The sequence below is a fragment of the Colias eurytheme genome, chromosome 20 (assembly GCF_061535395.1).
Source record: "Colias eurytheme isolate Ceu_HAF_F1 chromosome 20, ilColEury1 Martin Lab GWU primary, whole genome shotgun sequence".
In the NCBI taxonomy this organism is placed as follows: domain Eukaryota; kingdom Metazoa; phylum Arthropoda; class Insecta; order Lepidoptera; family Pieridae; genus Colias; species Colias eurytheme.
Genome location: NC_142999.1, coordinates 639,002 through 656,129, shown reverse-complemented (window position 1 = coordinate 656,129; position 17,128 = coordinate 639,002). Strand labels below are relative to the sequence as shown.

Sequence of the window (17,128 nt, the reverse complement as noted above, 5' to 3'; positions counted from 1 at the left end):
ACATACGTCTTTCTTTTTGGTGTGCAAAAATATCTATAACTTAAAGCGACAAGACATTCGTAAATATCTGTTGTTGCTTTCATCACAACCACACAACCACGGTTTTTTTTACATATTGTTCAGATTTAAACACACGCGTATATGTTTTCGTTTTTGTCGTACATTTTTGCGTAAGATCAAGTTCAGGCCGTGGCGGTCCCTTAGCTTTACATTCAAGCCGAATTTGTAACGTTTTATCACACTTTTTAATGAACGCCACATTATAATTATTGTTCATTTTAACACTCACAAGTAATACTGATAAGTACAGGCTATTTCAACACGTATTTTATAATTTTAATTAGAAAATTGCATGAATCGCGCGCGTGCATTGAAGTTGACTCGAGAGTCGAGTGTTTTGGCGCAGTTTCATTAGTCGTTAACTCGTTCGGTATACAGCATACGGGGAGTCCCCGCAGGCGAGATAACAACCAATGAAAACAAGTTCCCCGCATGCTTAATACCGACCGTGATATCGACCAATGAAATTCATCGGTCAATATACAGCTTGGAAAATGGAGGTTGTAACTACACCCCGCATGCGGGCCCTATCGACTAATGAAAACGGTTCCCCGAATGCTGGCCCTGTGGCATGCGTTCCAGAAATCTCTCGCACCCCGCATGCGGGCCCTATCGACTAATGAAACTGCGCCATAAGTTTATATTATAGACGTAGCAACTGGCAACGTCGCAATCGCTGTCCTGCCGGGCGGTAAAAACGAACCGGCAACGTTTGCGGGTGCGGCGCACCGAATTTTGCTACTTTTTCATAGAAAATCTTTTGTTTCACGCGCAGGGCTCTGGCAAAACCCTCTCTTTCACTCCTATTGGATTTTGTATTAGGAAATGTACTAAATCTTTTTTCATTGGAGCGCAATCGTGAGCGCACTGCTTCGCGCGTTACATAATACAGTAGGTATTATACAGGTGTATGGGATGATGGAATGATGGATATATTCATTGGTATTAACAGTAGTTTTAAAGATTACGATTGATTTTAAATAGTAATAATTAATGTTAATAATTAAATTAAGGAGTATGATTTTATTATAATTATTTATGGGAGTTCACTGCACCAGCGCTCCTTAGGGCGAGCCGCCTCTGTCTTAGACTGTTAGACAGCTGAATCCTATTCAAAACAGTTGAACATCCAAGATAAATTTGTACAAAATGTGTACATTTTGCATAATGTACAAGACATAAAGGACGTAGATTCATCGTTGCTCTCTTTTCCTCTAAATTATACGATCCATAAAAGCTAGCAACACATCTGCATCTTATTGACTTGTTAATGCGTTTGGATGGGGTGTGACGCTCACCTTGCTTACGCTATCAAGTCTATTCTTTCCGCCCTATCAAGCATAAGGGTGCATTTCCACTAGAGATGTGCGAGGATGTGATAAAGAACCAATAGTATTGCTTCCACCAGAGCTGTGCTGACAGATCATAAAGGTAAATAAAGCGACAGGATTATGGTCCTTTAAAAACACATCCTCGCTCATCTCTGTTGGAAAAGCAACATAAAATGCGTTGTTACAAGTCACTAGTTCCCCATTTATGAGCCTACGGGAGGTTTCATTGCGCGTAATGCCGGCTGTACACACTCGCCGAGACACACCGAGACAGGCCGAGAACGAGTATGTACATGGTGCATTCGTCTTGTCTCGCACTCTCGTGTCTCGCCTCGGCTGTCTCGGTCGCTGGTCGGTTTTTTGCGCCCGAGTCAAAGGGTCTCGTTGAGTCTCGCGAGGAAAACGAGAGCGAGCATGTACACACTCGTTCAGTTAGTTGCACGCTGACGTTATTTATGAACGCACGTGTTTCACTATGTGGTCTAATGAACGAGAATTACAGTTTTTGGAGTGCTATCAAACAGAACCTTTTTTATGGAACTTATTTTTTATGGATTTATTTTAAACTAGCTTTCCGCCCGCGGCTTCGCCCGCGTTTTCAAAGAAAAACCCGTTCCGGTAGGTTTCCGGGATAAAACTATCCTATGTCCTTTCTCGGGTATCAAAATATCTCTATACCAAATTTCATGCAAATTGGTTCAGTAGTTAAGGCGTGATCGAGTAACAGACAGACAGACAGAGTTACTTTCGCATTTATAATATTAGTATGGATTGGCGAGAAGGTTCTGCCACCAACTCAGCCAATTTTACTTCTGAAACAAAGAAGCGTTTCTATTGATTCCTTAAAAATACAATAAAATACATTAACTATTCAGGAAGTTTTTATATTTATTTCCCTGTTTCTACTGCGGTGCATAGTAATCATCCACCATCTTCTTTTTCTCCATGGTTTGAGAATTTTTTTTTATAGTAAATGTAAAAATTATAATAGCTCACGGCACAAAGACAAATAGCAGCAGCTATTTCTACGTCCATTCTCGTGTAAGTCTTCAGTTCAAATGTTAGAACGAGTGTGTACAGGCATGCTCTCGACGAGAGTCTTTTCGGCCGAGGCTCTCGACGAGAGGCTCTCGACGAGTGTGTACAGCCGCGGTTAAGGGGGCGCATAAAGCAAAGTAACCAATCTTCTATTAGATGATACGTGTAATATGCAAGACCAAATCTAAAAAATAAAATATATATCAAACTAGATGATATGTTCAACGATTCTGTTTAATCAAAAACATAAAATATTAAAATTTACCCGATAAAAAAAAATCACCAAGTTAGCTCTAATTTTCACACTTTTACGTTTTCTACTTGACATGGTAATACTTATTATGATTTTTTTTTCATAAACAATTATATTAAAACATTTGCAAGATATTTGTCAGAGCATTTTGTGTAATTACTTTTAGTTTTGGTTTTATCTGCGATAAACCACTTTTCGCGCTCTTTTTTTCTCGAGATAAACGTTTGATTTTGTCACGATAAAAGTGGTTTATCGCAGATAAAACCAAAACTAAAAGTAATTACACAAAATGCTCTGACAAATATCTTGCAAATGTTTTAATATAATTGTTTATGAAAAAAAAATCATAATAAGTATTACCATGTCAAGTAGAAAACGTAAAAGTGTGAAAATTAGAGCTAACTTGGTGATTTTTTTTTATCGAGTAAATTTTAATATTTTATGTTTTTGATTAAATAGAATCGTTGAACATATCATCTAGTTTGATATATATTTTATTTTTTAGATTTGGTCTTGCATATTACACGTATCATCTAATAGAAGATTGGTTATTTTGCTTTATGCGCCCCCTTAAGGTTTTATTGTTAACGCAGACGTGGCCAGTCATAACACAGTATTTACGATTTCTACTTGTGTGACAGTTTATATTTTTTATCGTTATGAAATGCTGGCTTGTCTACGAATCGGGGGGAATGATCTATGGTCTATTTTTCATTAAAATGGTTGCCGGTAAAAGGAAAGATCAGGATCTATGGTAGGTACTGGAAATTTTTGCTTATTAAAAATCTCAGAAGAAAGATTCCTACCTTTAACGTCGGAATTAATAAACGCCCTGAAAAAGTCCCACGAAGATTGCAGATGTTAATTAAAACTTGGAATTTTCTCAAAAAATGCCACATCGCGCAATGCAAAGAAAGGATTTGCGCCTCGTTAATTTGGTTCGGTCACGGCTTTAATCTCGTTAAAGTTTATTCGAAAACTCGGATATTTTCAGCTATGAAGTGTTGCATAACGAATAAATCTGTTTACCAATACTTTGCCTTTTGTTTTTACTAACAAAAATCTCAATAATCCAGATTTATTGTAATCCAATAAATATATTGAATGAAATGGTTCCACACTCACATGTACTGTAAATCAAAAAAACAATGGTGATGGATGGATACAGAATATTGCTTTAATAATTCAAACGTATACAGGTTACATTTTTTTAAATCGGTCCACAAAAATATTTTTCTTTTACCATAATTAAAAACTACGAGACAAAATAGTTAGTAGTTACCATTTTTAAACTAAATAAAACAATGCAATAGAGGAAACTTGAGAAAGCAAAAAAAGATCTAAACTAAATCTCAGCTACAAGCGTGTTAAAAATAAACACAATAAAAGAGGTAGTTTTCAGTAAACGCGATAATATAAAGGAGAAATGCGAAACAAAGCCGGAAAGCGTCGAGAGCCGGCACGTGAACGATGCAGGAGCATTGCATTTAATGGCCGCTGCGAATTGGAGTAGTTAAAAGGACCTGGCGTAATGGGTTTGTTACGTAAAGGGGAAGTAGACGTGTCATAAAAGAAGAGGGATTGATTGTAACTAGATATTATGTTAGTGTGAGCCCAGTACGAATAGATAATGTATTTTCTGAAGGAGTAAATGTGGGGCATCCAGAAGTTTGACTACAACCGCCAAACGTTTTAAAGTTAAAAAAAAATGCTTAAAATATTTTATTTAAATGACTAGATGGTTTTTCCACTAATGAATAGGTGTTTATGTGATACGACTTACATAGCAAAGAATCGGAAATCATAAAAACAGTTGGCATATTCAAGATTAAAACTACGCAGAAATCAGAAATGGCGTTGAGAAAACATGTACATATTTTGTTTTCTCGGTCGCGAACACTCGACCTGATTTTTCGAGATTTTCAAAGAAGGATGTGAAAATAATCAATGCTCACATATTGGATAAATTTAGAACACTCTTAAATTATTTGCGAAACTTAAAGTATTAGGGATAATGTGTAAGTGATAACAGCAAGGGACAAATGGGATTATGTCCAAATCAATCATACGACGGATTATACGGGTCGACAGTAAAAGTTTTCGGTTAGATTTAACATACGTTTTGTGTAAATATCATTAGGTTATCAATTTTATTTGAGAGGATACTTCATAGTTCTGTTTTAAATAAAATTGACGTAATTTATATCCTTTTATCGTAAAACTAGCTGTGCTCCGCGGTTTTACCCGCAGTGCTCCGGTCCTGTTGGTCTTAGCGTCTTGATATATAGCCTATAAGCCTTCCTCGATAAATGGGCTATCTAACACCGAAGAATTTTTCTAGACGGACCAGTAGTTCCTGAGATTAGCGCGTTCAAACAAACAGCTTTATAATATTAGTATAGATTTATCAATACTTTACGGCACTAACTCCACTTTTCGATTTCGTTTGACTCGTAAAGGGATAGTTTTATTGGCGTGTCCAACAAATTCAGCGCTGATAACCCGTCTGGGGCAATTTATCGAGCCAGGGATAATAAGATTTAGGAGATTAATGCGCGCCCACAGGGCATTGTCCTGTTTAATTGATGTGACTATTACATCTCCCTTTTTGGCCATTTTATTCATCGAAATTCGTAAAGGATAAAGGTATATTTTTGTTACAAAGCCCCTTTCTTTAAGAATATTAGTTAATTCGATTTAGGGCCGATTTTTCAATGCTTGGATAAAACTTATCCGGCCAATAAAGTATTACACGATAATATTAAAATGTCACGTAAACTGTCAAATACGGGCAATTAGAATACGTTTTTAAAATGGTAGTTTTATACATTATTCGACGAATAAGTTTTAACCGAGGATTGAAAAATCAGCCCTTATGGAGATTGCAATAGGAATATGTACTTATAAATATAGATTAGATTCTATGACATTGAAATACATCTTTATAATAAAGAAAAAATGGTGTACTTCTCATCTTGTGGACCTACCTACATCTACATTCTACAGTAACAAATGCTAAATACCACAATCTGTAAGGATTACCTTTCTATATCTATAGATGTGAGGTACCTTTGTCTTTACCTTTAATCTGTCTTGTCACATTAAGCCCAAACAAAATTTCCAACCCACCTTTTGTGACGACATTATCTTATCAATGTTCGCATAAAATTTATTTACCCAACAATAAAATTCAAATTTAACGATCGCATAATTTAAAGACCCGACATTCTCCGGTGCATTATCATGAAAACAGAGATGTAGCAATATAATATCATTATGAAATATGACCGCGGCTTATTCATTAGCCGCCCTCAACAATAACTAATGGCACTGAGCATAAATAGCTGGGGAAATATTTTCAGGAACATAACGGTGTCCCTTTAAGTGCCTGGAAAGTGTCTTGCTGGGTAATATATTATGCTAACGCAGCATTTTATTTTTGTTGAATATTCTTGAAGTTTTACCACATAGAACAAGGATCCGGTCTCAAGATGATTTATCTCACTTTTCGTTGAATATTTACTTACAACATTATAGAGATTTACTGTTGCATATTTTGAAGGGCTTTCTGTCGTCTTATTGTCTGTAGTGGTAACTAGACTAATTCCAGTAAAGTTAATGTCAAATGATCTTAAACAGATTAACCAGGCTACTTTAGACAGTTTTAATGTTGTACCAACCACGCTAAATAATAACGTTAACGTTGTTTATGATGGAAATTTCTCAGACGCGAAACTTGCGCCGTTACGTCTCAACTGCGAAACATTAAATGGTATCGTTTTGTTATCAAGTAACAAGTGAACTGTTTTTGCCGATAATTGCTTTGTCGAAGTTTGTTTGCCGTAATTAGTTGAGTGCGTTAAATGGAAGCTGATTTATAGGTTACGTGTTATTGTGTGGTGCTATGAATGTTCAAAATTAATTTGTAAGCTCAATGGAATGACGGGGGTTTCCTTGTTCTATAGTAAAGATGGTTGTGGTAATGATTGTGGTGTTCAGAACTGTTTTGTAGTAGCACATAAGTGACTATATATAACAATTTTAGAATGCCTCGTCAAATATAAATTGTCTACAGATTATTCGCATTACCTTGTTCCAATCGGTTAAGGAACTGATCGTAAGGAAACTGACCTGTTTAACAACCATAAAACGATGAGAATGTTTCCAAGTGGGTTAAGACGCATCTGCGTCTGTATGTATACATAATGCATCGGCATTATGTATACATCTGTTTCACTGATCGAATTTCTTTAGGGATAAGTAGGTGATCAGCCTTCTGCGTCCTGCCAGTCGGAGACATTTTTTTTGAACGAGGATGGATGGATTAAATCTGTATTCTTTACAGAGCATCCTCGGAGTCTCCACGCAATTTAAAACTACCACATATTCATTTCTGCGCTTTATCCACATTACCTCGGTTCCAATGCTACCATGGCATTAAATATGTCTTCTTTACAGAGCATCCTGGGCGAGTTCAACCGCGAGCAAGATGCCTTCATCAAGGGCCAAGAGAAGGGTGGCGGTGCGGCAGCCGCGCCGTGGATTGGTGCACCTAATGAGGCCTCGCTCAAGGAGGAGTGCCTGTCCCTGTCTACTGTAAGTTGGATAAATATAATCATTGAATTTACAATTTTTATACATAGATGGTGTTCCCTAGCAATTAAGACATTGAGATCCTCAAGGAAAGAGCATATTCGACGTGAGGTTGGCTAAGCAACTGTAATAATATTATAAGTAAAAAGTTGTAGATAGGTTACTTACACAACATTCGCTCTTCAAAAACACATGTCGGCACTTGATGATTGCAAGACTATTGTTTGTATCGTGCGTAACAACAATCAAAACTGTGTCCACAGCCGCACGACGAAGCGAACGCATGACCAGCGGCCGAAGCGACGTTGCCGCTCCGTTATTGCCTTTCTATTATTATTATTAGTCTTTTGTTTTAATATTTATTTAATTTCATAAATATTTCACGCAAGCATTATCTTTTTAGAACTTGCATAAAATAGACATACCGCATTTGTTTAAAAGTTTAATCAAACATAATGTCAAACGAAATTCCCTATTTGAAATAAAGTATTTTTTTCTGTTAGATTATTATTTTTTCTATTAAATATATGTTGTTGTTTACAATATGTATGTTTGTTGTACCCCAGGACCGGCGGAACTTCGTGCGCGCCCCACCGGCGGGCGTGGAGTTCGACTTCGACTACGACAAGATGTACCCGGTGGCCGTCGCCATCATGGCCGAGGATCCCAACCTCGAGAAGATGCGCTTCGACCTGGTGCCCAAAGTGTGAGTGGTTTTGGCAGCTCTGTATAGTTACTGGTTTTAACAGCTCTATATAGTTATGATGGTTTTTGTAGCTCTATATGACTACTGGTTTTAATGTATCTGTATATTATGTAGTTACATGTGACAGAATCAGGGTGTTATCAGCTCCATAAAGGTACCAAGTGCAAGTCAATTAGTCGGAGTTAAATACGATTTCTACTGTCAAAATCATTTTCTAAACTGGTTCAGAAGTAAAACAAAATTATAAATTATATCATCTTTCTTCTATATACATTTTATATGCTGTTGATAAATAACATTAAAACATAAATAATAATTGCAAAATAACAACATTCCAGTATCACAGAAGAGAACTTCTGGCGGAACTACTTCTACCGCGTGTCGCTCATCTGCCAGGCCAACGAGGCTGACGCTGTCGAGCGCCAGGCCAGCGCTGACGACTCGCAGGGTGAGTGAATGTGCACCTTGTGTGTATGGGAATAAGGTTCAGAATTGATTTGGTGGGACAGGTGATTTACAGGAACAGGACAGGACCTTATGTATAGGGGATAAGGTCGATAGTTGCTCGAATAAACGTAGCTGATGCTGTTGCAGTAGCCCTGATGATTTGCAGGGTGGGGACCTTATATGTATGGGAATAAGGTTCAGAATTGATCGGGCGATACAGGTGATTTCGTGGAGTTCGGTAGTAGTTAGGTTAGGTGTATAGGATGCACCTTATGCAATGGCGATAAGGTCGATATTAGCTCGAGCTGCGAGCGAGGCTGATGCTGTCTGATCTGTAAGGTGAGTGGCAATGTGCACCTTATGCATATAGGAATAAGTTCTATAATTCATCTAGAGAGACAGATGATAAGGTGGGCCTTATGTACGTGGTTATAAGGTCGATTGTTGCCTTGTTTGCCAGTCATTTGACATTGAAACAGACACCGTCGCGCGCGACGAAACTAATTCCAAGTAAGTATCGTATGTACAAGGAATAAGGTTCTAAATCTGACGAGAAAGTCGAATATACGAGTCATAGCATCGTTTGATTACAGACTACTTCATAAGTAAGTAGAATAATAATAAAGAGCCCCGGAGAGACTTTCGGCTAAAGAATTCTATAACATAAGAGAGTAAGTATTAAAGTCGTAATTCGCTTGGTCACACTTTCTATGGCAAATAGAAATTAAGAGACCAGTAATTTGACCATAAATCAATATTTTATAAATAGCCTCGTTATGAAAAAAAATCTATTGAACCTGTATAAATAAAAATTATATGAAAATATACGCAATATATTGTTCTTCAAATACTGAATATAGATTTTCAGACATACTGATCCATTTTAAAATCATTAAATGCTAGATCCGGTGCATTAGAGCTATTATTTTTAGTTTTTTGTGTTTACCTTTTTAATTTTGTTTATTTGTTTTATTCATTTGCCCATGTTTTGTTTATTTCACATTATTTAGATAGTAAAACCGCGAGCGAAGGTCTCATAGCTAGCGAAAAGTCATCGCAAGCATCGATAGATGACGTCAAAAAGAGGATTAAGTCGTTGAAAGTCGATAGAGATAATGATGATGGTAAGATTTTTTAATTTTGTTCAAAATATAAAAAAAAATCCGAAAAAATTTAAGTAATATCAAAAAATTTAACATTTGTTGATAATTATAATTATTGTTATTTGCTTCAGTTAATTGCAATTTTAATTATTTTATTTTTGTTTATATTGTCTTTTTATTTATGACAAGGAGTTATTATTTAAATATGAGTTATTTTGTCTTCTCATTTGTGTTGTTTCTGACGCTCTACTTCATTCATTGAATATACTTAGATCTAGAAAGTCGTACAATCCAATCAATCATAACCAACTTTGAGAAATGTGTGATTTTCATACGCTTTTATCGCATGCTATTTACATTTTCACTTGTAATAATTGCCACTAATCTATACATGGATAATTTTTTTACAAAAAATGACAAAAAATATTCATAAAAAAAATTTTTTCTTTACATTTTCGGAATGCAGCTTAAACGAGACACGGACAACATGGAGTATTTAAAAATCACTGTTATTTGTAACAACTAGGTAGCTTCACTATACTGTCCCTTCACTACGCTCATATAATATAATAATATTATTTAAGACGTAGTTTTTTATGTTCTGTGGCAGTTTTAGCATTAAAATGGATGGTATATGAAGCTCCCCATAACGTGAATTTGTAAAGCCAACTCTTTGCTATTACCGACGTTTCTCTCTTGTGAAAATGTTTTTTCCAATTGGTATAATAACGCTAAAACTATGTAATTTGTTTTTAAAGAGAATTATTATTGTATTTGTTGTTCAAATAATAAATATGATTTATGACTTGTTTTCGATTCAATAAAATGATTATATTTTACGTTACATAGATCTATCGCTACAGTATATTTGGCGTTATTATATTGAAATCTATCACTGTTGATCTCACATTATTTTTTGAGCGTTATTTACTATATATAAAATAATATATAATGGCTGTTCGCAAACCATTGTTCCGTTTACGAATCAAAAGATTATATATCACTGCAGCGTCATATCTTCATACTTGTTGTTATATAGTATTGTGTGTCGTTTATAAGATTGGTGTTAATAATATATGACAATATAGCTTCATGTCCTTAATATGAATGTATATAAATAGATTCATATAAATCCCGTCAGTAAATGTTTCAAATTTGAATAGCTTTGATCACAGATAAGGCTTGTCTATGAATCGTTCATACTACGTCACAAAAGTTGACTCTTAGCGAAATGTTGAATTTGGAGTAGTTTTTATTTGTCTCTATTGAGGTCAAGTCACAATGTCTATTTCAAATAATCTCGATGGATATTATATAAACTGAATGTTATATATGTGTATAAGTATATGAGTATAGATTCACGTCACTTCTTAGTGTTTTAATGTAACTGTCTCGTGGTTTGAACATTGCTACCTTTTACGTTTATTTTGAACTCGCTTCTCGTCAATATTACAGCTTGATTTTATCCCGCATTTGTATTATTTAACACGCTTTCATATTTCTCAAAGTTGGTTTCGATCTATAACCGAATGAACGCGTAGCAATGTTGAAACTTTTACATTACGTGTTGTCAGATTTATATATTTAATGTTTCTAATGAATATTGCAAGCGAAAACGCAGTTGAGGTTTTATGATCACCACACACTGAACTAGAGAACAAGGTTTGATGTGGTTTTTGCGTTGTGACGTGGCAATATAGGACTTTAAACTAATTAAAGTCTAGAGAATTTGTTACAATAATGTTTGTATAGAGGAAAGGGGGGGGGAGGCTAATTGCTTGAATATGGGTATGCCAGTAAAAGATGGACAGTATTATTTTCTATAATTCTTAATGAAACATTCCAGGGTTACTAAATAAAAGAGAAATTGAAGATTTTTCATGCCCATTTTGCCACGTTAAAACGTACGAACCGCACACAAATATTTGTCTCGTCTCTTTGAAATATCTGATATAGCCGCGACATATCACTTATGGGTGACAGTCAATTAAATATTATTCACACTTACTGCCGTTCTTAGGTTTTAACCGCTGACAACACATTCCCTTCGGCTCCGTAATGCTCGATACACACGTAACTAACTTGACACATGCATGAAACATCATGCTTATCGTGGAGTGTCCCTTAAACACATAACCGAAAGAGTAGAATAAATTCGATTGCTCTGAAAGAGCGACAGAGGCAGAGACGCGGGTTTGAATTCCGCCTCAGGATCGAATTTTTCAATTATTTAAAAATGTATATCATGCGAACCAGCTCAAATAACAAACTTGCGAGAACCAGAAAGTTTGCGCAAGTCATCGGTCATGCAAGCTTGTCAAGCATAATGTCGCGTGTGTACCGACACTTATTCGAGCCACGTACTTAATCCAATGTTTATAATGTTGCGTAGAATTAGCTGATGGTCAAGGCATCGACAGGTGATATCGTACAGGCCTAGTTACCTTCTAGTAGATATTTTCCGTCGCTAATCTCTATAAAAATCCCTTTCTCACTTGCTGACAATATTACGTGATTTATATCTTTTTGTTAACACCGCTCTCGTAAATTTTCGACGTCCCCTATCAGTATTATAATTAACTTTAGTTTAATATTATTGTTTATTGTCTTTTTGTACTGTTTTCATGTAAAACCTAGCGTCAGTATAGATGTTACTTCTAATGTCAATACTTGAAAAATGTTTAGTGAAATTATAATATTATAGTTATTAACGGCATTTATAGTTAGTTATTATGAATTGAAATAATTATATTATTCTAAAATAATTGGTGTTGTCATTTTATACACAACCTTTAAGTTAGATACAATTCTAATAAATTAGATTTAACAAACGACGACGTCGAAGAAGACAAAATAGCTCATAAAAGGTATATTGATGTTTATTTCAACTTTAAATCATTTGAGTAGCCAATTTTTTCAAATTCCTCAATTGTTTCTATCTACTTATAAATTTCTTATAAATCTAGATGGATTGATGGAATAATATTTATTGCTAGAATAGTGCAGTCACATTGCCATTATTGAGGCATTTTTTATTATAATAAAAATATCTATAAGTTGGCAAAATTTAATGAAAATGATTCAGTACTTCACTCGATAATCACGATTATTTGAATCAAAATTTTATTAGTATGAAAAGTGTATTCTTAATAAAAATGGTATTTAATATTACAAAAAATTGGCTACTCATTGAAACTCCGTAGAAACACACAAACAAATTAACAAACACGTAAACATTGCAGAACAATGGGAAAAGGAGCTAGAAGCAGAGCTGAAGGAGTACGAAGTTGTCGCCGACAAGACGGGGGATGATAAGTGGGAGAGGGAGTGTGAGGATCTGCTGGGGGAGGTCGATCTTAAGTAGAGATCCTAGTAAATAGTTCGATTCGCAGTCGTAGTACTGTGGGGTACGGTTGAAATTCGGAAAAAATATGTCTACGGCTATTTCATTCATTCAATCTAAAGTAGACTGTTGTTTTTTGTGAATTTTGGTCGTAATGCTGTGGCATAAGGTTGAAATTCGAAAAACACTTGTATGGATATTCATTCGTTAAGATCATTCATTCGATCAAAAGTAGATCTTGTTGTGTTTCGTGAATTTCTGTCGTGATGCTATGGGATACGGTTGAAATTCGATAAACACAATTCTATTGCTATTTCTTTTCAGTAGATCCTGTTGTGTTTTGTGAATTTCGGTCGTAATGCTATGGTTGAAATTCTATAAAATTGCTATTTCATTCGTTTTTATTTTCGATTATGGGGTAATAGGATAAAGTTTCAATTCGAAAAAGATCAGATTGGTGTAATTGTGTAAAATGACAAAAAAGTCAACTAAAAAATTTTAGGAAACAATATTTCTTTCAATCAAGTATCATAGCTCAAGTATTCATAAAAATTAACATTTATTCAAAGAAATAATTCACAGCTGTTCTTGAGAAAATGTCCTGAAAGATGTGTTAAAATTAAAATAAAAGGGAATCTGAACAACATTCCATTTCTAAGCGAAAAAATAACTGTCAGTAATTTTTTTTAAATAATAATTTATTTCCTTAACTTAAGATCTGTTGCTTAATTTTTACTGTGCAAGGACAAACGAATAAACTAGAGCATTTGTAATATAAGAAGTTCAATATACCTTACTGTAATTCATGTCTATTATACTTCAATTACTTAAGTATACAAAAAAAAAATAACTTTCTATATTAAATCTATCTGTAACTGTAATAATACACTCGCAAAAAAAACTGGTGAATAAATTTTTAAAATGTAATAAGTGTTATTAGAATTATTAAATATCAAAAAATATTTTTCACAAAATAAATGACACTTCAGTTTTTTATTATTCGTTAAATTTTCCTTTACATATTATAATTAAAAAAAAACTGTTAACTAGGTCATCTTATGAGATAGATCGATATAGAGGTAGAATAATCTATAATAGGTAATCTTATATATAAAAATGAATCGCAAAATGTGTTGGTAAGCGCATAACTCGAGAACAGCTGAACCGATTTCGATAATTCTTTTTTTATTATATTCCTTGAAGTACGAGGATGGTTTTTATGTAGAGAAAACGTAAATATGTACCACGGGCGAAGCCGGGGCGGACCGCTAGTTATTAATAAATACTAAATAGGATTAGATTGCTCAGCTGTCAAAAAATATAATATCTTGCTTGGTTTTAAGGTTTTAAAAATATAGGCTAACTTCCTTCACATGTTACTTATTAAGATAAATTTATGCATAATAATTGTAATTAAATTGCCTATTTTTTGTTTTCAAACTTTTCTACTACCTAGCTAATATTTAATTTTATTATTATGAAAATATAGAAATTCGAGGCCTGGGAAAGAAATGCAAATGTTACTTGTGTAACATTGATACAAATCAACACTATATAGATATCTTCTTATATATAAAAATGAATCGCAAAATGTGTTGGTAAGCGCATAACTCGAGAACGGCTGAACCGATTTCGATAATTCTTTTTTTATTATATTCCTTGAAGTACGGGGATGGTTTTTATGTAGAGAAAAACGTAAATATGTACCACGGGCGAAGCCGGGGCGGACCGCTAGTTAAATAATAAAAAGAAAAAACATATAGTAAAACCTAAACATCGATCTAAATTCAAACTAATTAATTGAAGTCGCTGAACATTACAAAAAAATAAATATTATAATTTTAATAAGTTATGTTATAAATAACGGATATTATTTTATGTTGTATATAGATTTTAGCATTTTAAATTATTTCTTCGTATTTAATTCTATTAATTATTGAGGTTATTGTAAATTATATATGTGTTTGTAAACATTCCTATGAATAAAGTGTTCGTTGTATATTTTGTTTTTTATTTATTAAAAAATACCTTAGGAATCCTAACAAATATTATGAATATGTTAGTAACTCTTTCTGTATGTATGTCACTAGTTCACGCCGCATCCACTGAATCGATTTAGATGAAATTAGGATACTTTGATACTCGAGAAAGGACATAAGATATCTTCTTATATATAAAAATGAATCGCAAAATGTGTTGGTAAGCGCATAACTCGAGAACGGCTGGACCGATTTCGATAATTCTTTTTTTATTATATTCCTTGAAGTACGAAGATGGTTCTTATGTAGAGAAAACGTAAACATGTACCACGGGCGAAGCCGGGGCGGACCGCTAGTTTTAAATAAAATAAATAAATAATTCCTTTATTTAACAAGACAGGATTATTACAATATGGTGTATTTCACAATATTAATTAATTTAACAATTTGATATTAATACTAGCGGTCCGCCCCGGCTTCGCCCGTGGTACATATGAAAAATAGATGTTGGCCGATTCTCAGACTTACCCGATATGCACAGAAAATTTCATGAGAATCGGTCCACCCGTTTCGGAGGAGTATGCAGACTAACATTGTGACACGAGAATTTTATATATAAGATATTCATAAGGTGATTTTACCAATAAAACGAAGCCATACTTTTAATAACTTAAAGATTAAAAGAAACAAGAGATAGATGTTTCGTTTATGATCTAGCTGCTCGCGCCGGCTACGCCTGTGTAGTAATGTAAACCTAAGTAAGTCCATTTACCTGATAATAACGAGTACAATTCAGACCTATATTACACCACCAAGATCAAATACACCGCTAAGGACGTATATCGTAATTATAATACATATAGGTATCCAACAAAAAAAGATAGGATAGCTTATATCTCAACCTAGTATAGTATGAAATTATGTAAATAAATCATTAATTTGTAAATTGTAATACATAATTTGTAATGTAATGATCTATGTCTCAACCATAGTCTCATCTTTTCAAGTGGAATATAATGCTGCACACTGAATTTTTTTATTAAAATCTGTTCAGTAGTGAGTTCATAGATTTTTGGATATTTAAGTCGGCTCAGAAGCAGCTCTAGAATTGGGACTGATTGCATTTTAAATGGTTTTTGAAGTGAAACTTCTTTATCGGGGTTGGAAAAAAATTTAGTGTAACATTTTTTCGTTACGCGTGACATTTTTCCGTTAGGCGCCATCTGTTCTAATCCCTACCAGTATTTCTGTAAAGTTGCATATGTAGTAAATTATTTTTTGAAAAATAAGTCTTATTTGTGGACCCTTTTGAATCGCAATAGGTACATATTATAATTGTCACTGCGTAGACTATCAATCAATATATCACTACTAGTCTACTTACTAGCTTTTCGCCCGCGTTTTCAAAGAAAAACCCGCATAGTTCCTGTTCCCGTAGAATATCCGGGATAAAACCAATCCTATGTGTTTATCCAAGTTACCTAGTGTGCTAAATTGCGAAAGTATAAGTGTTTGGGTGAAAGAGTAACAAACACACATCCATCCTCAAACTGTCGCATTATAATATTATTATTAGTAGGATAGGATAGTGGATTCTAGAATTTACAAATAAAACACCATTGCTGTTGTAAAACTTTAATAATTTCCAAACACGCAATAAATTAAGCACGCAATAATAGTAAAATCTGACACCCCAATTTAATTACTATAAAACAATATAAATTATAAAGCTGAAGAGCTATTAGCTTGAGCGCGCTGTTCTCAGGAACCACGGCCACGACGCATCGGGTCGATTTTAAATTTTATATGGGGGACGGCGCGTACGCAGTCCCCACTACCAAAAATTACGCGTCCGAGTTATCCACATTAGGGATAATCGCAGAGGTCAACCCCGCCGCAGTGCAATGGCGGGGCCTCGCTCTGGGGGAACCGCCTTCCTGATCACGGTGTCCCCTACGCCAGGTAAGTATGCATTCGGCAGCGCTCCATGGGGTCGTCATTCTTTGGGAAAAAATTTCTATAGCGGGATTTAAATATAGTTAAAAGTAACTAGGGACATCTCGGGACATTCTGTAATAACTAATCGTACGTGTAAAATTTTGTATCTGTTATAATTTAATGACCAATGCATAGATGGCGCTTTATTAAAACAAAAGAAATATTCCAGTAGATTAGAATAATAATAAATGAGTCAAATCATATAAAATTCTAAATTTAAACTTAAATTATTTAACTATTATTTGTATACGTAGTATATTATTATTAGTCTGTGCTA

General features: G+C 34.4%; 1 protein-coding gene and 1 non-coding gene across 7 annotated transcripts in view; one reads left to right on the top strand and one right to left on the bottom strand.

Annotated features, from left to right (window-relative positions):
* Sap47 (Synapse-associated protein 47kD) overlaps positions 1 to 13,235 on the top strand; it is a 34,955-nt gene extending 21,720 nt beyond the window's left edge. For 4 of the 6 annotated variants that reach the window (XM_090113618.1, XM_090113616.1, XM_090113617.1 and 1 more), the window contains 5 exons: positions 7,141 to 7,278; positions 7,842 to 7,981; positions 8,320 to 8,429; positions 9,439 to 9,552; positions 12,774 to 13,235. In XM_090113618.1, coding sequence (XP_089969744.1) covers positions 7,141 to 7,278; positions 7,842 to 7,981; positions 8,320 to 8,429; positions 9,439 to 9,552; positions 12,774 to 12,895 — 624 coding nt within the window. In that variant the 3' untranslated portion in view covers positions 12,896 to 13,235. Of the gene's footprint in view, positions 1 to 7,140; positions 7,279 to 7,841; positions 7,982 to 8,319; positions 8,430 to 9,438; positions 9,553 to 9,997; positions 12,348 to 12,773 lie in introns of those variants that run through there. The other 2 variants (XM_090113619.1, XM_090113620.1) reach the window with 2 other exon arrangements.
* A 3,426-nt stretch (positions 13,236 to 16,661) lies between these two features.
* Positions 16,662 to 16,823, bottom strand: LOC149899432 (U1 spliceosomal RNA). The gene has a single exon (XR_016457935.1). It is a non-coding gene; the product is annotated as a U1 spliceosomal RNA (small nuclear RNA).
* Between the last annotated feature and the right edge of the window lie 305 nt (positions 16,824 to 17,128).